This window comes from Gobius niger (assembly GCF_951799975.1).
Source record: "Gobius niger genome assembly, chromosome: 18".
In the NCBI taxonomy this organism is placed as follows: domain Eukaryota; kingdom Metazoa; phylum Chordata; class Actinopteri; order Gobiiformes; family Gobiidae; genus Gobius; species Gobius niger.
The window spans coordinates 16,707,871-16,725,887 of record NC_136869.1 but is presented as its reverse complement, the minus strand read 5'-3'; the positions used below and the strand labels follow the sequence as shown (position 1 = coordinate 16,725,887).

At 42.6% G+C, this 18,017-nt stretch overlaps 4 protein-coding genes across 5 annotated transcripts; 1 reads left to right on the top strand and 3 right to left on the bottom strand.

Moving 5' to 3' along the window:
* Positions 1–18: 18 nt before the first annotated feature.
* Positions 19–1,201, bottom strand: c1qtnf9 (C1q and TNF related 9; the record flags this gene model as incomplete). Its single annotated transcript, XM_079576459.1, has 3 exons — positions 19–791; positions 888–950; positions 1,015–1,201. 3 exons carry the CDS (start codon positions 1,199–1,201, stop codon positions 19–21), a joined length of 1,023 nt encoding a protein of 340 aa, XP_079432585.1.
* A 413-nt stretch (positions 1,202–1,614) lies between these two features.
* On the bottom strand, positions 1,615–6,543 carry tagln3b (transgelin 3b). Of its 2 annotated transcripts, none has more exons than XM_079575700.1 (5): positions 6,361–6,543; positions 5,481–5,673; positions 4,538–4,712; positions 4,353–4,455; positions 1,615–2,797 (listed from the first exon to the last, which is right to left on the bottom strand). In XM_079575700.1, the coding sequence occupies exons 2-5, from the start codon at positions 5,658–5,660 to the stop codon at positions 2,656–2,658; spliced, it is 600 nt and encodes a 199-aa protein (XP_079431826.1). In that variant the 5' UTR covers positions 5,661–5,673; positions 6,361–6,543; the 3' UTR covers positions 1,615–2,655. The 2 variants fall into 2 exon arrangements, with proteins under 2 accessions (XP_079431826.1, XP_079431825.1); XM_079575699.1 differs by having other exon boundaries at positions 1,616–2,797; positions 5,481–5,694; positions 6,361–6,541.
* Positions 6,544–7,293: 750 nt separating this feature from the next.
* On the bottom strand, positions 7,294–10,112 carry abhd10b (abhydrolase domain containing 10, depalmitoylase b). The gene is made up of 5 exons (XM_079576389.1): positions 9,994–10,112; positions 9,381–9,567; positions 8,489–8,600; positions 8,214–8,351; positions 7,294–8,014 (listed from the first exon to the last, which is right to left on the bottom strand). The coding sequence occupies exons 1-5, from the start codon at positions 10,085–10,087 to the stop codon at positions 7,673–7,675; spliced, it is 873 nt and encodes a 290-aa protein (XP_079432515.1). The 5' UTR covers positions 10,088–10,112; the 3' UTR covers positions 7,294–7,672.
* A 539-nt stretch (positions 10,113–10,651) lies between these two features.
* On the top strand, positions 10,652–15,941 carry ythdf3 (YTH N6-methyladenosine RNA binding protein F3). Its single transcript, XM_079576648.1, has 5 exons — positions 10,652–11,063; positions 11,447–11,471; positions 11,568–11,647; positions 11,789–13,459; positions 15,297–15,941. The coding sequence occupies exons 1-5, from the start codon at positions 11,040–11,042 to the stop codon at positions 15,318–15,320; spliced, it is 1,824 nt and encodes a 607-aa protein (XP_079432774.1). The 5' UTR covers positions 10,652–11,039; the 3' UTR covers positions 15,321–15,941.
* The last annotated feature ends 2,076 nt before the right edge of the window (positions 15,942–18,017 follow it).

Here is an 18,017-nt window from a genome sequence, read left to right as displayed (position 1 = left end):
GCAGGGTAGAAACAGCGTTTATTCGTCTGCAAAAATTAGAAACCCAGAAAAAATGGTGTCATCATCTTCATCAGCAAATAGTCCACTAAAGAGCTCCCCTCCCGCCACCTGCAGCCACACCTTGTCCCCGGCCACTAAGTGCAGCACAGCGCCCCCTGCTGCCTGGTCCTCGCTGCCCTGGTAGTTATCCGTCGTATGGATGATCTTTGCTCCATTTTTTACAAGGGCCACCTTCACATTTCTGGAATATACTGTGATATGGTAGGTGAAATAATAAGCTCCTCCTACGGAGCAGGTGAATCTCCCCGTCAGTAGGTCATAGTGATTCTGTACATTGTAGATTATCTTGTCAAACCGGATGGGTGCATTGGCTGCTGGGAGTTTGCTTTGTGCTGTGAGTCCCACAGAAAAGGCACTTTTAAAGATGGTAGTAGCTTCTCCTTTTTCGCCTTTTTCACCCTTATCTCCCCGAGACCCTCTCTCCCCACGATAACCAATGCTGCCTTTATGTCCAGGTACCCCAATTTCCCCTTTGGGCCCAGGACGTCCAGGCGGTCCAAGCGGTCCCTGAATGCCCCTGTCCCCCCTCAGGCCTATCTCCCCCTTCGGACCCTCTGGTCCTGAGGGCCCCACAGCCCCTGTCGGTCCTGGTGGTCCTGGCAGTCCAATCTCTCCCTGGTCTCCTTTCAGGCCTATGGGCCCCTGAACACCCTGAGGGCCCATTTTTCCTGGGGGTCCTCTTTCTCCATTGTCCCCCCTTTTGCCTTTGAGCCCAGCTGGGCCAACTGCACCTATGAGGGACAAAGTGACACACAATAAATGATTCTAGTTCTAGTACATGCATATTCAATCACTTTTATAGTGGCTTCTAATTAAATGTTAAATACCAGTTTCCCCTTTATGCCCTTTTTGGCCATCTGGGCCTGATGATCCAACAGGGCCTGTTTCTCCTAAAAAACATACATTTTAATCATTGATGTATTGAAACAGCAATATCAGATAATGAAGACTCACCTTTATCCCCTTTTTCGCCTGTAAATCCATCCCGGCCGTCTCTGCCTGGTGTCCCATTGTGCCCAGGGTCGCCTGGTATACCCGGGTGACCACAAATACAACCTTTACTCTGTGTTTCTTCCTGAGCCACACCCCTGACCACTAAAGAGGCTAACAAAAACGCAGCACAAACTCTCAAAAATAACATTTTGTCTTCCGAGTTGTCACAAACGCAATATTTTGCCTCTTAAAAATTGTGAACATGTACTCTCCTGCATGTCCTTAACAGAAAGTGATCGGAAAGTGCTCGCTTAGAAAATGAGGTGCAGCAAACCAAAATACACAAGGTAAGAGCTCTCTAGACTAGAATGTGCAGCTTCTAACACAGTTTTATTGGTGGGCTGAGTTTTTGGTTTACTTATTTCTTCTGACCCCGCTGGTTACACATCACCTGCTCTTGATGAAGGTCTAAGAGGACGATGTGGAAAGATTTACAGACTGCCTGTTCTGTATTCTTTGTTGTCTTATGCCACTAAAGATTTATTGGCACCATACAAATAATTTATTTAATGTTGGGAGCAATACAAAATAAACTACACAGAGAAAGTACAGAACTTCTCATACATTTTTGTCACTATAAATTATTTATGAACACACATATTGAGGGCCTGGCTAGCCAGACTTGAGTTCTCAGTATATTTTATAATGAGGAGACTGGTTGTGCCTGAGCAAATTCAGCATTAGTCCTTGTAAAACATTTAAGTCGTATGACAAGCTTTATCAGGAAATCTGGCATAGACTGTAATCCAAGCGAGTGCGCCATCATGTGCCCCCTTTATTAGATTGAACATACGAGGAAACGCAGGAGGGAGGGGCTCGTAGGAGGGGCAGCAGAATGAACCCAAGATAAGAGCAGAACACAAACATCCATATGCTCTCACGGCCAACCCAATCAATAACGAAGGAACATTGAACAACGTTATATAGACTGGAATTTACTTTAATTTTCAGTAACAGTCAGAGTCACCGCAGGCCTTTGTAAATCTATTCCAAAATATATTAAATAAGACACAATAGTGCACATTCAACCAAAATCTTACTTTCAAACAGTAACATTTCCATTTGGCTACAGCACATAAATAACACATTATTGAACAATAGTATAAAAGAAAAGAGCATGACTTTAAATGAAATTACTTTTGCATGAGGTTAATCCATTAGGACCAAGCTTATGTTGTCGTCATAACCAGGCACAAAGCGAGGTCTTCAGACAACAGAGCATTATCAGACATTGGCTTTGACTGACTGAGTGTCCTTTGATGCATTATTTTTAGACTGACTCATGTGCAGAAACATTATTAAATATCTATATATCAACATCTCTAGTAAAGCAGTGTATGCACAGCATGCTCATGGCTTTTTCAACATTTCACAGTTAATTTGCAACTAGGCAAGAAAGTAACAGTGAACAGCAGTAATTAGTAAATTATCTGACATCATTTTAATTAAGTTTAAAAAGCAGCAATTCCAGGGAAGTTGAGGTTAGCATAAGCAAGAGGAAGGCTTTGGGGCTACAACACTTGTGGTATTAGTAAAAAGAAGCTATAGAAGCAGAACAGTTGTTAGAGATAAGGTTAGGTAGTCAGTGGTTTCTAAGAAAGTCTACATGATCTGACGGTGCATACCATAGCCTGTCATGCCGGACTGGGAAGCACCTTGGTTGCTCCCCATTTGCAGCCCGATCAAGCTCTGGCCCTGGCGCAGCTGCTCATCCGTGAACTCTCGTCTATAGCCTTGGGACTTCCTGCACAGAAAGTGGAAAAGTAACACACATTAAACACACCATTTTAATGTTTCCCTAAAGATCCGCATTAGAATCATAATCAGAATAGGTTTTATTGTCATTGTTATGAATTTTACTCGATACGTTTGCACAGACGCGCCAAACGCACCAGGGTGGCTATTACAAGGCGCCCCTTTTTTTTTGCTGAAATTAGAAATCACAATAAAGCAAAGCACACACATACACAATTATACACAAGTGTTGGATGTTAAACGCTACACGCAGGAAGCATGATGGAAACATTTCCTCCATACTAAAGGGAAGGGTGGTGGGGGCTAGAGATAGAGTGAGGCAGACTCAGAGGGAGGGGGTCGGTTAGGGCGGGTCATGTCGTGTTGTACATCAAATCTCCTGTCACCATTTATCCATAGCCTCTGCATCAGGGTCACTAACATTTAGGTTAGCTGCACTGGTCCTCCTAAGAATTATCATTGCAGACATAGCACCACTTTAGAATTGTCTGAAAGTTACCTATACAACCAGTATTCAATGCAAATACTTATTAATATTGAATATAATCTTCCATAATCATACATGTTACATAACAATACAATGCAACATTTTTGTTTTAACATTACACAACTCGAAAGTAGCGGAATGTTATCAGAGCTGTTCATATATTATTAATAAAATAGGGGCATGTTAGTTTGAATCATGCTTAGGTAATAAAGACATAAATATACTGTATGAATTAGTTTATATATAAAGTTTAAGTCATGTAATAGCTGCAAATCTTTGTCTAAATAATCAGTGTGAGATACAGTATCTGTGCTTTGAGGCTTGTTCTTTGGATACAAGATACAAGTGGAGTGAGGGATAATTTTCTATGAACTATATTCATTGATATTGATTAATGTTTAACAATTATCTTTTGTAGTTTAATGGTGCGGAAGAGTTTGGGTATGAATTTGTATGAAGTGGATATAACAAACTAGTTAATTGAATGAACTTTATGTAAATCAAGGCCGGTAAAGGGCAAGTACACCAGTGCAACCAAGGGAAATGATTTAGTCGCACCCATGAAAATTAAGGTCTTAATTCTGACCAAAACGGTTCGACTGTTGAGTCCTGCTCTGCATCCTTCTTTCACATAATCTCAAATCAATAATGTGTTCCTATCCTGTGATGGGCATCTAACCTTTTAACCTGATCATCTTCCTTTCCACACATTGACAGCAAATCATTCAGAATGTAAATAATCAATCAGTAAGATGATATCACAGAGTATTTTTTTTTTTTAATCTATGGGGTGAAATAGTAATCTTGCCCGAGAGCACAATGATAACATGCACCAATGAGAATAGGGCTAGAACCACCCGTTGGAATAGGAGGGGACCTATATTTCTCCACTCATTCGTGTGACTATTTCCAGCTCTGATGTTTATATTTCCCTTAGTGCTACTGTCTGTAAATCACACTACACTACTGCGTTACACACATCTAATTCTTACCAACACAACACTCTCCACTCTCCCTCTTTGAAAAATAAACCATAGTATTAGCAGTATTGTCTTACTTGTGAAACCAGTCTCGATCTCCTTTGTAATGTCCATCGTCTTTGGTCACAGCCAAACTCCCGAGTGCCATTAGTGTCCTTTGCACTGCGGCCAAATCCTTTCCTACACAATCATTAGAAATATTTAAAAAACAGTCAATCCCACCATTTAGAGGAGCGAAGCACAAATGTTAAAGTAACATCACCTTCCCATAGGTCCACAGTTTGAAAAATGTCTGTCGTGGTAACGCCGTAAGCTTCAGCTGCCTGCAGGAACTGTGAAATTTTCTCCATTTGCTTGAAGGCCATCTGTGTCTCTGGGATCTTTTTGATGGGCTCCTTTCCCCGTGGATAAAGGCTGTTGATGAGTCTGCAGAGGATCTGGCGCAAGGCAGAATGATACAGAGGCCTGATTACATTAAGCTGACGCACTGACCAAAGCATAGCAAAGTGAAACACTGCATTCTTAAAGAGAGACAGGTCATTTATTGTGATTAGGCATTATATAAAAGCATTAACTAATCAGCGCCATATATTAAAAAAAAAAAACAATATCCAAAAGGTGGGGGGAATCAACTGAAAAGGTTCCAGTTTAGGAGGTAGTCTCAAATTAAACACTGCCTTTAAGCAACAGGATTAGAAGAAGAAGAAGAAGAAGAAGATCTTTATTTATATAGCGCCTTTCACAGACATGTAGTCACAAAGCGCTTTACATGAGACAATTGTACATTCACTCCACACTTGGTGGTGGTAAACTACGTTTGTAGCTTCAGTTTCCCCTGGGGGAGACTGTCAGAAGCGCTTTCGCGACTACACACGTCTGCGCCAACGGACCCTCTGACCACCACCATACATTCACTCACACACACACACACATCATTACCATGCCAGTTCTGTTTGATTACTTCTTTCAATAACAGAGTCTTGCCCTTAGAGTTACAAAAAGGACCCCACCCTCCATCCAAAAATATATGAATTACACAACACTATCTATGAACATTTATTTGTTTTTTTTTACCTTAAAGTACAATAAATTCTCTCATAAGCACTTACATCCATGTACATGTCTTGAGATATGACTAAGTGAGGTATTCTCTTAATAATTTATCAGTGGAGTCTATTTTAAGTGCCAGCACAGGAGCCACTCACTGTTCCATCCATCAGCCATTTTTGGAAGTTCTGTTTCCCTGCCTGTGGCTTGTCCAGGTTCCCACCACACTGAGTTACGATCCAATCCACCAGCTTCTGCTCGAGGTCGGCATCGTACTTCTGGTCAATCTTCTCCTGCACCTCTTTACTGAGACCATAACTGGGTCCTCTGTTAGCCATGGCAGCCCTTTACCTGTTACACAACACAGCAGACCTGGGTTGGGGGGGACACAAAGAGAGTGGAGTTGAGTGGACATGTAATTATCAAAATTAATCACAGTTCTGTCTACACTAGCCCAGTGTTCTGACCTGGACCATCTGCAGAGAAGGGTGTGGTCCCTGGAAGCTGTCCCGCACAAAACACGCCCTCTTTTGCTATGGCAACCAAGAGTCACACTGAACAGCAGCTGAGTGCAGTGATGAGTAGTATTGGATGATGCTGAAAGTATGACCTCCAGTGGAAAGTCATGACGTGAATTAAATATGATAATGGTGCCATTGTAACTCTAACCCTATTTACAAAAGTTTCATATTGCAGGACGCGACTGATACGACCATCACTGCTCTATAAATAGCCCACACTGCAATAAGCACTGATTACATTAGACTCAAAAGGCACATTGACATTTGATGAACTGTTCTCCACTCTTCTGACTTTCTCTGCTGCGGGTCCTGTCTGGCACCTTGTCTGAATTTCAATCTGTGAAACTATACAAGTTGACAATAGCTTTAGCCGCTTGCAAAAAAGCACAAATCTGTTCATGTTAAAACGATCAATGACCGCTGCGTAAAAAGCGAGCGTTCTAGCTGCGACACTGCGTCACTTCTCATTAACATAAAGTCAAGCATTTTTGCCAGTATTGTTGCTCAGCCTACTTACTGCAAAGAGATAGAGCACGACACACGTCCCGTGACTGCTTCAGTGTCCTCCGAGCGGGCAAGGATGAGGATGCTCAACTGTCGAGGCATCCATGAAGCGCAGCGGCAGCAGAGGCGCGTCAGGCCACGCTGAGCTCACTTTGTCCGGGAGGGGCGAGTCTCACTTTTATATGCCCACTAGTCCGGAAGGGGTCCCCAGAGAGGACCAACGTTGGACGAGACGTGACAACGCTCCCGGGCAGTGCCAAATTGTATGTGCTCAGCCATTGGCAGAATCAATAAGCAGCAGCAGTAGTATCAAGTCATTCAGTTGGCTGTTATAGCTCAAGCCATGTGGCATTTATTATCAGTCACGATGCAAGAGTTTAATCTATTTATACCAACTGCAGTCTAATCCTAAACAAGTAGGCTTCTAATTTAAAGACAAGCCTACAGTTGAGTCTCTAAACTGGCATATCAGAATAGCATTCACACCCATTATTATGAAAAAATAACCACTAATCCAGAACCGACTCTGGAGCTGGACATTTGTCAGACTGATCATTTACTCATCTTTCTGCTTGGCTGCCTGGTATGCCAAAGAACATTGTTAAACATTACAATGCTGTGGTACCAATATGCAATGACCTTTTGTCCCATATCCTGTGTGCATCAGACAATGCTGTCTCATAAAGCATCTTTGATCTTATGGTGTCCCAAAGATGACAAAGAACACAGCTCATACACAAGTTAAAGGTCACTGTAGCAGTTAAGCAGACCTGACAGACTAACTGGGTGCTCTCAACTCATTGGGCATTCGGTCAATTACTTGTTAATCATCAACAGCCCAGAGTCCCCTTCAGTGGGCGTCAGTATGGCTAATGGACCATGTTTTGACATTCAAGTAATGTTAGTACATAGAGCTTTCTTTGTCTATACATTTTCACAGGGAGAGAACTGGTTTGCAGTGTGCATAACTTTTATTGGCCCAAACAGATACAGATTAAAAAAGGCACAGAAAAACTAGGTATCTAATTAAAATAGAATTAAAAGCTGTCCAAAAACATAAGAACAATGGAAATGACAGAGAATTGACAGACCTAATAAAAGCTTACAAAATAAACTCCTGAATTACATACAACATGGCAATATCGGGGCTCAGGGGCCGGCTCCCTTTTGAAGTGTTGTTCTACTGTAACAGTGATGAAATGATGGCATAAAACAGAAAGGACAGGTCATATTTGGCAGAGGAAAGTGCTGTTTGGTAATTCCTTGGAGGGCTGCTTTCACAGTAATCACAGTCCTTCCCCACAGCAGCCCACAGGCGCCCTCCCTTAGACCATCGTGGTCAGCTTGTCTATGAGATCATCAATGGTGTAGACCATAAGCTTGATGTCGTCCTTATCAGACATACGATGCTGACCATGTCGCCTTAGAATGACATCTACATCAGGACTGAGGATGCGTTCTGCTACTTGCATGGAGATGTGCCATGGGACGTCCTCGTCTTTGAGCCCGTGAATGAGGCGCACTGGACACGTGACTGGGATGGGACTCTGGAGGACACAGTGATTTTCTGCCTCACGAAGAAAGTCCATGTTAAACTTATAAAATCCTTCCTCTGAGTGTTTTGTGGGCACAGTCCACTCCCCTTTCTCTTCATGCTCTTTGCGAGTCTGTATTGAAAGAAACAAAAGAATATTAAAATTCCAAAGAGAAGCAGAAAATGAATAGCGGTCCATTTTAAATCTTCTTTAAAATGAGCAATGTTTAATCAATTATAGACTCATAAACATGTTTGTGTTATGTATGTTGGAAATAAATACAAAATACATTAGTGACATTGATTTCCTCTGGGATTTGTTTAAGTCTTACCTCCAGAGGAAGAGAGTTAAATGATGTCACAATGTGGTCAGCGGCAGTGGAGATTCCCACCAGGGCAGCAATTTTCTCTGGACGTGCAATTGCTGCAAGCAACATCAGCCACCCTCCTATACTTGATCCAACCAGTATCTAAGGAAAGCGCAAAAATCTGTTTAACACAGCAAAACACAGTGGGGGTACACTGCCACCTTCTGGACACATTGTGTAACAATACAATGGCTTACAGTATGCAACTAATAACTGCTGTTACTATTCAAGAACCATACCTGAGGACCCTCTGCTAACTCGTCCAATACATAAAGAACATCTTTTTTCCACGTGCCTATGGTTCCCTCTGCGAGCACTCCTTCTGATGCTCCATGGCCTGTGTAATCAAACCTGCCAGAAGAGAACAACTAATGAAGTTAAGTTAGAATATGTGAAAAGTAAAGGTGCTTTATTCGTCATTATTCATCAAACTGAACAACAGTATATAACATTGAAATTGATCAGTAAGCCATCAGCAGAGGCGGGTCACACACAGTTACATTGAGTCAAGTACAAGTATGTGTGTGTGTGTGTGTGTGTGTGTGTGTGTGTGTGTGTGTGTGTGTGTGTGTGTGTGTGTGTATACATATATATATATATATATATATATACACATATACATATACATATACATATACATATACATATATATATATATATATATATATATATATATACTTCCCTTTGAGTAATATTGTAATAAAGTATCTTTACTCTTACTTGTTACTGGTGCCATTACGAGAACATTTTAAAGAAACAAAGGCTGTTTGTTTCGTGCTCTATTTTTTATTTTCTTTGGAAATATTTGTATTTTCCCATTATGACAAGTTTTGTTTCTCATAATTTATGTCTTTTCTGAAACATAAATCTGAATTTTACACTCAGTTACTCAAGTAATATTTTCTCTAAGTACTATTTTACTTTTACTTGCGTATTTATTTGGGTCTCTACTTTTTACTATTGTAAAATAATTTCAACTCTTACTTGAGTTCATATTTCTTGGCTACTCTACCCACCTCTGGCCATCAGTAAGCATGATGCGTGTTTGTAACACTTTTCTACAGTAAAATCTTCATCTTACACTTCTTCCCGTCTTTATGAGCAAGTGATTTATTATAGAGAATGTCTCACCTCAGACAAGAGTGACCTAGTGACCTGCAGAACTCCTCCAGTGCCTCCCCCTTTTGGCCGTTCATGTTGGAGCCATACCCAGGAAGAAAGACTACACCTGGGCTCTTACCCTTCACTCTTCTGTACGCCAGTTTGGGGAGGTCTGGTCGTGAGGCATGTTGAACTGTGGACTTGTGTCTCCTGTCAACTGTGTGTCAAAGAACAAAGGCACAGGCGTGTTATACAATAGACATATATACATATATATAACATAATGTTGTATCAACGAGATTAAAAGCATTTGAGTCAAAACGGAAACAATTACGCATGGATGGCGCCGATAAAGATAGTAGGCCACGCGTATTAGTTAATTGTGTCCCGAGCTGCCAGTAATATTTCTGACGACTACAGACTAATATCAGCATGCATTACAGTCGTTAGGATAATAACAAAGCTTGGGGGAAAACATCGTGGGGTAATTATTATATTACGCGCAAAGAGCGCTCCGTTTACATGCCCTAAATTTACTTCTCCGCAGTCTGTGTGCCACACCCCCCTTTGGCGTTTTATAACAGTGTTAGACGAGATAATGGGCATGAAGCACCATACCTATATTTCAAACAATCGAACAAACCTTTTAGTTGCGTTGCAGACAGAGCAGACAACCCCCCATTGCTAAAAATCTGTGAAAGTCCTCTGCGACAGGACCTCAGCGCCACGGCTGCCATAACTGCTGGGCGACCCACAGTGGAAGTACCGCGAGAATTCACATGGCAGTCTCGTTTCAGCTGTGGTAGTGGTGCTTTTATGTGTAGTAATATAATGAAATAATGAATAATGATGTACAGTCACAACTCCTGATCACTATAGACCAAGGACAAAAATAATAGGCTACCGCCAGTACTGGCAGCAAAATATGGGCGGTATATTCAGAGTTAAATCATCTAAATCAAATGAAGCTCAGCTTAATACAATAAAATGATTGGTTATAACATATTTGCATGAGGTAAAAATAAAGAAGAAAAACTAACTCAATACTGTGTTTGGAAAAAGGCTATAAATATATCATCCAGAAAGAGCCATTACAGAAAGTACACAATGAAGACAATAAAAAGCACGATTGTTTTTTTTTGCAGATTTCAGCGAGTTACAGCAAAGAATACGAGACATGACGTGATAAAGTAACATTGGCCAGTTGTCAAATGTGTAAAGATAGAGTGTTGTATATTAATAGCCTGGTACTTGTGTGTTTGTGACTGTCATGTGCAGTGGCGGAGTGTAACATGACTCAGAGCGTCATAGGCGGAAGGTCACGGAGCAGCGGAACGGAACGGAAGCGGGAGTAGAAGAGACCATCCGCCATTGTGGAGTATGGTGAGGGATATTTCACTTAGGCACACGGCACTTTAACACGGACTGAAATAAACTGTCTGTGCCCGGAGCGCACACGGGTACCGAGGCCTTCTCCACCGACACGGAGCCTTCGTCTGAGCGAGGCTGAAGACTCACGCGTCGTCGCCAAGTCTGACCGCTGGAGGAGAGCGAAACGCCGCCTCGCAACATTGCTCGAGTGATTGGACAGCTTCAGGAACGAGCTAGGAAAGCACCAAAGTGAGAGAGGCAGGGGAAGCCGTGAACACAATCTCACAAATAGAGGAGCGCACTTTCGGTTTCTGGAGGATGTCTGCCACCACAGTCGACCAGGTTTGTGCATTGACAGTGAGCGGTACCGTGAATAAAGCTGAAAACAGATGAAACTTTGCTGACATTTTGATGCGGCCGACGTGAGAAATTACACTGGCTCACACAGAGTCTTTGATGTGTGATTGATATTAGCTCTAATGCAGGCCAGTAGTAGCCAACAACGCGGGGTTTAGCTGGTGGCCAATGCGGCACAGCTTACTGGATGTCAGAGCGTTGACATCCGGTCAGTAAGGCGAAGCAGAAACCTGTAATGTTAACACGCTGAGGCTGTAGCTCCAGCCTGAGATTATACTGTAGGCAAAAACAAGTAGCATGCAGCTGCTAACTGTGTGGCGTTTGTGCTATTATTTATTTGTTTCATCGTTTCTTCTGATTTCTTCCAGAGACCCAAAGGACAGGGAAATAAAGGTAAGATGATGGATATGGATGTTATTTGTAACCATATGTTTATTTATGTAGCGGCATCAAGTTTTAACTGTGGGACCTTTTTTTATTTACTTATAGTGCAAAACGGATCAATGCATCAAAAAGATGGTGTGAACGAAGATGACTTTGAACCTTACCTAAGCGGACAGACAAATCAAGTATGTTACACCATAGAAATGGACTATAGAAATTATTATTGCAAACATTGATATGCTATGCTTAGAATGCTTCAAGTTCAGCTAAAAGTGCACATAATATTTTTTCTGAATATAAATTGTATTTTTCTTTACATTTTACAGAGTAATAACTATCCTCCGATGTCTGATCCCTACATGCCCAGCTACTATGCTCCATCCATTGGGTTCCCGTACTCTCTGGGAGAAGCCACTTGGTCCACAGCTGGAGACCCTCCAATGCCGTACCTTACTACCTATGGACAGATGAGCAATGGCGAGCCCCATTTTATTCCAGACGGAGTTTTCAGCCAACCAGGTACTCTTGGGAATACTCCTCCATTCCTTGGCCAACATGGCTTCAATTTCTTCCCTGGGAATGCAGACTTCTCTACCTGGGGTACCAGTGTCTCTCAGGGTCAGTCCACACAAAGCTCTGTATATAGTAACAGCTATGGGTATGCCCCCAGTTCACTTGGCCGCGCCATCACAGATGGACAAGGAGCTTTCGGAAGTGACACTCAACTCAGTAAGGTACCAGTTCTGAACAGCATCGAGCAGGGTATGGCAGGGCTAAAACTGGGTACTGACATGGTGGCTGCAGTCACCAAAACTGTGGGCTCACCTTTAGCGGGCACAGTGGGCATGAGCAGTATGGCAGCCAATAACCTCCATCCATCTGTTAGCTCGTCTATACCTAAACCTGCCTCCTGGGCAGCTATTGCCAAGAAGCCTGCCAAACCACAACCCAAAGTCAAACCAAAAGCCAATATGGGTATAGGGGCAGGAGCCACCATCCCCCCTCCCCCCATAAAGCACAATATGAATATCGGGACATGGGATGACAAGGGCTCCCTGAACAAGGCTACGTTAGCTCAGGCCATGATGGCACCTCAGCCTCTGGTGCAGCAGCCGCTTCTAGGCCCGCCTCCAACATTACTGCAGACGCCCCTGCCCCATCAGCCTCAGCACCAACACCAACACCAACACCAACAACAGCATCAGCCTTTCCAGCTGCAGTCCCTCCAGTCACCTCAACACCCCCCGCCTCTGGCCCCAGGTCCCCCACACATGCACATCACATCCCAGCCTGGACCCCCACAGCACCTGCATCATCAGCCCCCCCAGCAGCCGGGACCACCCCCAAACCGCTGGGTGGCACCCAGGAACCGGGGTGATGGCTTTGGATTTGGTGGGGGTGTACCATTGAGCGTCTCATCTTGTTCTGGAGAGGTACATCCTGTTTTAGAGAAACTACGGGCTCTCAACAACTACAATCCCAAAGACTTTGATTGGAACTTGAAAAATGGACGTGTTTTCATTATCAAGAGCTATTCAGAAGATGACATCCACCGCTCAATCAAATACTCAATCTGGTGTAGCACAGAGCATGGCAACAAGCGCTTGGACGGTGCCTACCGCTCTCTGGGCAGCAAGGGTCCACTCTACCTGTTGTTCAGTGTCAATGGCAGTGGGCACTTCTGTGGCGTTGCTGAGATGTGTTCACCCGTGGACTACAATGCCTATGCAGGCGTATGGTCTCAGGATAAGTGGAAGGGCAAGTTTGAAGTAAAATGGATTTTCATTAAAGATGTGCCCAACAACCAGCTGCGACACATTCGTCTAGAGAACAATGACAACAAGCCAGTGACCAACTCCAGGGACACGCAAGAGGTGCCTCTCGAAAAGGCTAAACAAGTGCTTAAAATAATTGCCACTTACAAGCATACCACCTCAATCTTTGATGATTTTGCACATTATGAAAAACGTCAGGAAGAAGAGGATGCTCTGAGGAAGGTGAGCTAAGCATATACAGTATTGTGTGCAGCTTGTTTGTTCACGATTAGATGATTTAGAGCCTTTATATGGTGAACTTTCATTGAAAGGCTACAAGTCAGCTGATCTTGTTCAACCTGCTCTCAGTCAGAGGTTTGTGCGTCCTACGGCAAAATCTGGTGTAAACTTCTGAGTGATGTCAGCACATTGACATATCCCTGTTACTCCCGGGCAGTTCAGGAGATCCTCATTTCTCACCAGCTCTTGTAGCAGAGATGGTGATGATGAGCTCAAGTAGAGTCAGATACAGAGTGGTTTCCTGAAATAGGCCACATTCCAGGCATTCCTGCTTCCAGACAAAGGCAGATGCTGGCTCTGATCTCCCTTTGAACACCAAGCTCTCTGCCCTCCACAGGCTCCTCCTGCTTTATTAGTCTTTAACAACATAAGCCCCTCTGCTGCAAACAGGCTCCAGTGTCGAGTGGAGCCAGTACAGTTCGTCTTTAGCTCTTAAAATCTTCAGTGCTCCTACAATAACCACACAGCGTAAAATGCTGTTTATGTGCCACACAAATGTTATGTACCACTATGGAAAGCTTCTTCAGACTCAAACAGTAGCTGTATAGTGTAATCATTGATACACAGTATGCTAATCTAGTTTCATTTAGAAAACCCCCTTGACCTGGTCCCTCGTTTCCCTTGGTCCCCTACTGATGGTGCTGCATTGATGTTCTGTTCAGCCCTCTCTGCTGACCTTGTTAATATGCACTGGCTTACTTTCTCATAAATATTTCAAGCCAGTGTTTTCAGGCTTCTGAAAACAACCTGTCAGTAGAGCGCCTGTTTCATCCTCGTGGTGCAGGCGTTGTGCTGTGCTGCTTTTGTAGCGCTGACCTCCTACATGACAGGACCGGCCCAACTGAGGCCTCACCCTCCTTGGTCTGACAAGGTTAATTGTTCTCTATAGTTTGGCCTGTCTTTTGTGAACTTTTAGAGGTGTCAGATTAGCTGCTCCACTTGCACTACAACACCTTTGGTTTTGTAGGATCTGTTAGAACTTCAATAATGCCATCATTTGTATCTAATTAACTGTAATTAATTTTACTATCATAAGTTTGTTTACTTTACAAGGCAAACAAAGATAGGGCCAGCCACTAGGGGCCCTAATCCGTCCCCCCGCCATATATTCTTTGACCCTGTCATGATTTTGGGAAACAGACATCTAAACACCTATTAAGTACTCTTAAAAACTACAGAAAAGAATTAAAGGCGAGAACCCCTCCACCCTTGGTTCTGTCTATGTGATGTAAAAAATACTAGTGGTTCTTGAGTTTGAGCTACTTTGGGAGCCTCTGGTCTCCAATTTTCCGCCTCCAATCAAACTTGCCACCAGTTTTCACACACAGAGCAGTACACGGAACCGACTTGCATTTACTTTGATCCCAGCTCCTCTGTCCAGTGCATACCGTCGCCCCCATTGTCAATTTGTGAGTGTGGAGAGTGAGTAATTGGTGATAGTCAGAGCGTCTGTTGGCTCCATGTCTCTGTCAGTCAGCCCCCAAGGCAGCTGTGGCATGTGGGCAACATGAGTAGCTTACCACAAAGCTGGGAGACTGAATGAAGAACTGCCTTTTATAAAGTGATTTTTGAATAACTCTACGCTATTATTTAGGCTGATTTATTCTGTCCAGCAAAAAAAAGGCTGTGGTAAATGTGAGGCAGGTTGAATCTCAAACCCCTATTCTATTCTCAAAATGATTTTCTATTCAATAATTTGACACTAAATGCTATGTAAAAACTGTAGCTAATTTCCCCCCCCTCTTGTTGACATTGACTCCTGTTTCCTGTGTCTAACTAGGAACGCAATAGAAATAAACCGTAACTTTCAAGCAAGTTTTCTGTGACAACTGCGACAGTAAAGACGTTGGACCTTAAACTGAATCGGCCTAATCAAGAGAAGAGGCTGATGCAATGTTACCACTGAAGACGACAATACATCTGGACACTTAAACAGAGCGACCGAGGAGCTCATTTGTATCTGTTTACTAGTGTTCGTCTAACTCGGTTAAAAAGAGAAAAAAAAACAAAAAAACAAACATAACTTTTAAATACTGTCTTTGAAGCACTTTGAGTCCTTAACAGCCTCTACCAACACTCGACTCTTTGACTCGATTAGTTTTGTTTGTGATTAACCAACTGACTAACAAGACTAGTCAGGAATGCGCCATGTGGCTAACTTTATTCACAATGCCTCAAAACCTTTGGGATATTGCCGAGTGCAGAGATTTAGAGATGAAATATATTATTAATCTAGTACTTGAATCAGTATTAGGCTGCCTGGCCACCTTCAGGCAGAGGCAGTGGATGACTGACAGCTGGTAAATTAGCTGTCACAACTACAGTGGGTTCGGAACGTTTTCAAACCTCCTTTTTATTGTATAGATTTTTGTCTGATGCTTGATTTTTTTGCAATTGGTAAAAGTCTATGCTGATTGGAAAGTAATGGTACGGGAAAGGAACAGCCCAGATAGAAGGCCAAGTGTAATTCTTTTTATGAACTACAAAAAGCAGCATCAGATTTCAGCCTAGGAGCAAAACGGAGGATATGAATACTTCCTGAACCCAGTGTATGCCAATCACAAGACGATGTACCCCCTGCTCTACCCATTTCCTTTGGTTTCTGCTTGTGTTTCTGTACCAAAAGATGGAGCGTTCAGCAGCAGGCCGCGGTGGCTGGTCAGTGCACACATTTATGTTCTCGTGATTCTGTCATTCTCAAGTGCATTTTGTCAGAGGAGAAACTCGCTGCTTTGGTAGAGTTAGCGGCCGGCCTTGTGCCCCGTGGGTGTCTTTGCTTTCACATCAATGTTCTGCAACTGTAACCTCAGGCTCAATCAGACTGTCTTTTTCAACACGAGCACTTTTGGGTGAACTCCCCACACACCTTTGTAAGCGTTACCGTCACTGGGATTCCCCCCCAAAACAGCGAGACATGATCTGTACGGGATGTGACAGTTTTCTCCTCAAGGTAATCACTAGCTAAATAAATGACCATCATTAGAGTAAACGTCTGTGTCTCTGATTTTGTCTTTAAAGCGTCTCATTAATACTGGACATATGGATTCAAGATTTGCAGATGGCAAATATAGCATCACACTGTAGTTGTGTACGTTCATCATTTTGTGGGACATAAAACCTCTTCCAATAAAAGTCATTGCTCAGTCTCAGTGCCCATGGAGCAAACCTGCACTGACAAAAACAAGGTAGAGGGTACATTTTCTCAATTAACTACAAGGGGACAAAAAAATCGGCTATGGATTCAGGTTGTAATTTAATATAATAGTCTATTGATGCATCACTGTTTTCACCCTATTTGTAGAACAGCCTACTGGCATACGCTGCATCACATGCATTAGGAACTTTGCAGAGATCAACTCCACTGCATCATCTCCACGCCATTTGTTCTGTCGTATAAAGCCATCAGGTGGGAACAATGCAAACACAAAGAGATGAATAAGATGAATTCCGGTAAATGATACTAGTATGGTATCGAAAGCAGGTACTGAAAAAAAACAAAAAAAGGTTTTGATGCTGTTGGCTCCAGAAATAGTATTAAAGGATGTGGTTCTAAAAAAATTTGTGCCAATTTTCCCCCATTTTTTTTTCTGAACGTTTGCCCTGTTTTTTTTTTATTACACATTTTCCCCTTATTTTTGCCCCAATTTTTTATTATTAATATTTTTTTAATATATGCCCCATTTTCCCATTATTTTTTCACGTAATTATTCCTGATTTTTTTTTGCCACAATTCTCCTATTTCTTCCCCAAATCTTCCCCCATTTCCCCCCAAATTATTTCCCACTTTGCACATATTTCTTGACATTGGAGATGAACCCGATATTGAAATTTGCAGATCTCACACAGATTGTACTGTTTGCTGGTTCTACATGACAAATGTTTTAGTATAGGTGTCGTAAACCAAGAATCGTTAAAGTACTGGTATCGGGGGAAAAAAAAAAAGTAGCTGTAGTTATAAGGCTATAATAGGCTGCTTACCGGTCATTTTCTCCACGTGCCCACTAGAGTGCGCCATTGTATCATTTACAGTAATTCCCACTACTCTCTGGCTCACTATAGACAAAACACAAAGCTCCTTCAGTGAGCTGCAAAGCCTCCTTTCTTCTGAAGCCCCCATACAAGCACAATTACTCCAGGATGAGAAGCACTTTTGTGTTTTCAAAGTCTATTCTTGCAATTAATGTGAGCCCGCCGAGCGATGCAGCGAGAGGTGGAGAAGAGAGGGAATAGAGAGGTCCTTATTTGTGTTTGTCAAGGGGAAGAAAAGGCTGTAATTATAACATTGGAGGCTTTGGATGGCACTCTTTCTCTCCTCTGTGTGTTAATTTGTGCATCCATCAGGTTTTCACAACCTTTGAAAAGATCAGACTGCTTTCATCTGCCTCTGAACACACCCAAATGAGTGGTACTTATTCACATTCTCTCAAAACGAATGCTAGACTGTGCAAAAAGTACAAATTGTTATGAAAACCAGTGATAATTTTAATTAGAGACATCTGAT

Excerpts from the sequence above, each read along its gene's own strand:
- tagln3b (XM_079575700.1), bottom strand. The coding sequence starts at position 5,660 with ATGGCTAACAGAGGACCCAGTTATGGTCTCAGTAAAGAGGTGCAGGAG. Across the intron at positions 4,713-5,480 it reads AATGGCTGATGGATGGAACA|ATCCTCTGCAGACTCATCAA; the intron begins GTGAGTGGCTCC and ends GCCTTGCGCCAG. Across the intron at positions 4,456-4,537 it reads AACTGTGGACCTATGGGAAG|GAAAGGATTTGGCCGCAGTG; the intron begins GTGATGTTACTT and ends ATGATTGTGTAG.
- abhd10b (XM_079576389.1), bottom strand. The coding sequence starts at position 10,087 with ATGGCAGCCGTGGCGCTGAGGTCCTGTCGCAGAGGACTTTCACAGATT. Across the intron at positions 9,568-9,993 it reads GTCTGCAACGCAACTAAAAG|TTGACAGGAGACACAAGTCC; the intron begins GTTTGTTCGATT and ends TTTGACACACAG. Across the intron at positions 8,352-8,488 it reads AGTTAGCAGAGGGTCCTCAG|ATACTGGTTGGATCAAGTAT; the intron begins GTATGGTTCTTG and ends CGCTTTCCTTAG.
- ythdf3 (XM_079576648.1), top strand. The coding sequence starts at position 11,040 with ATGTCTGCCACCACAGTCGACCAG. Across the intron at positions 11,472-11,567 it reads CAAAGGACAGGGAAATAAAG|TGCAAAACGGATCAATGCAT; the intron begins GTAAGATGATGG and ends ATTTACTTATAG. Across the intron at positions 11,648-11,788 it reads TAAGCGGACAGACAAATCAA|AGTAATAACTATCCTCCGAT; the intron begins GTATGTTACACC and ends TACATTTTACAG.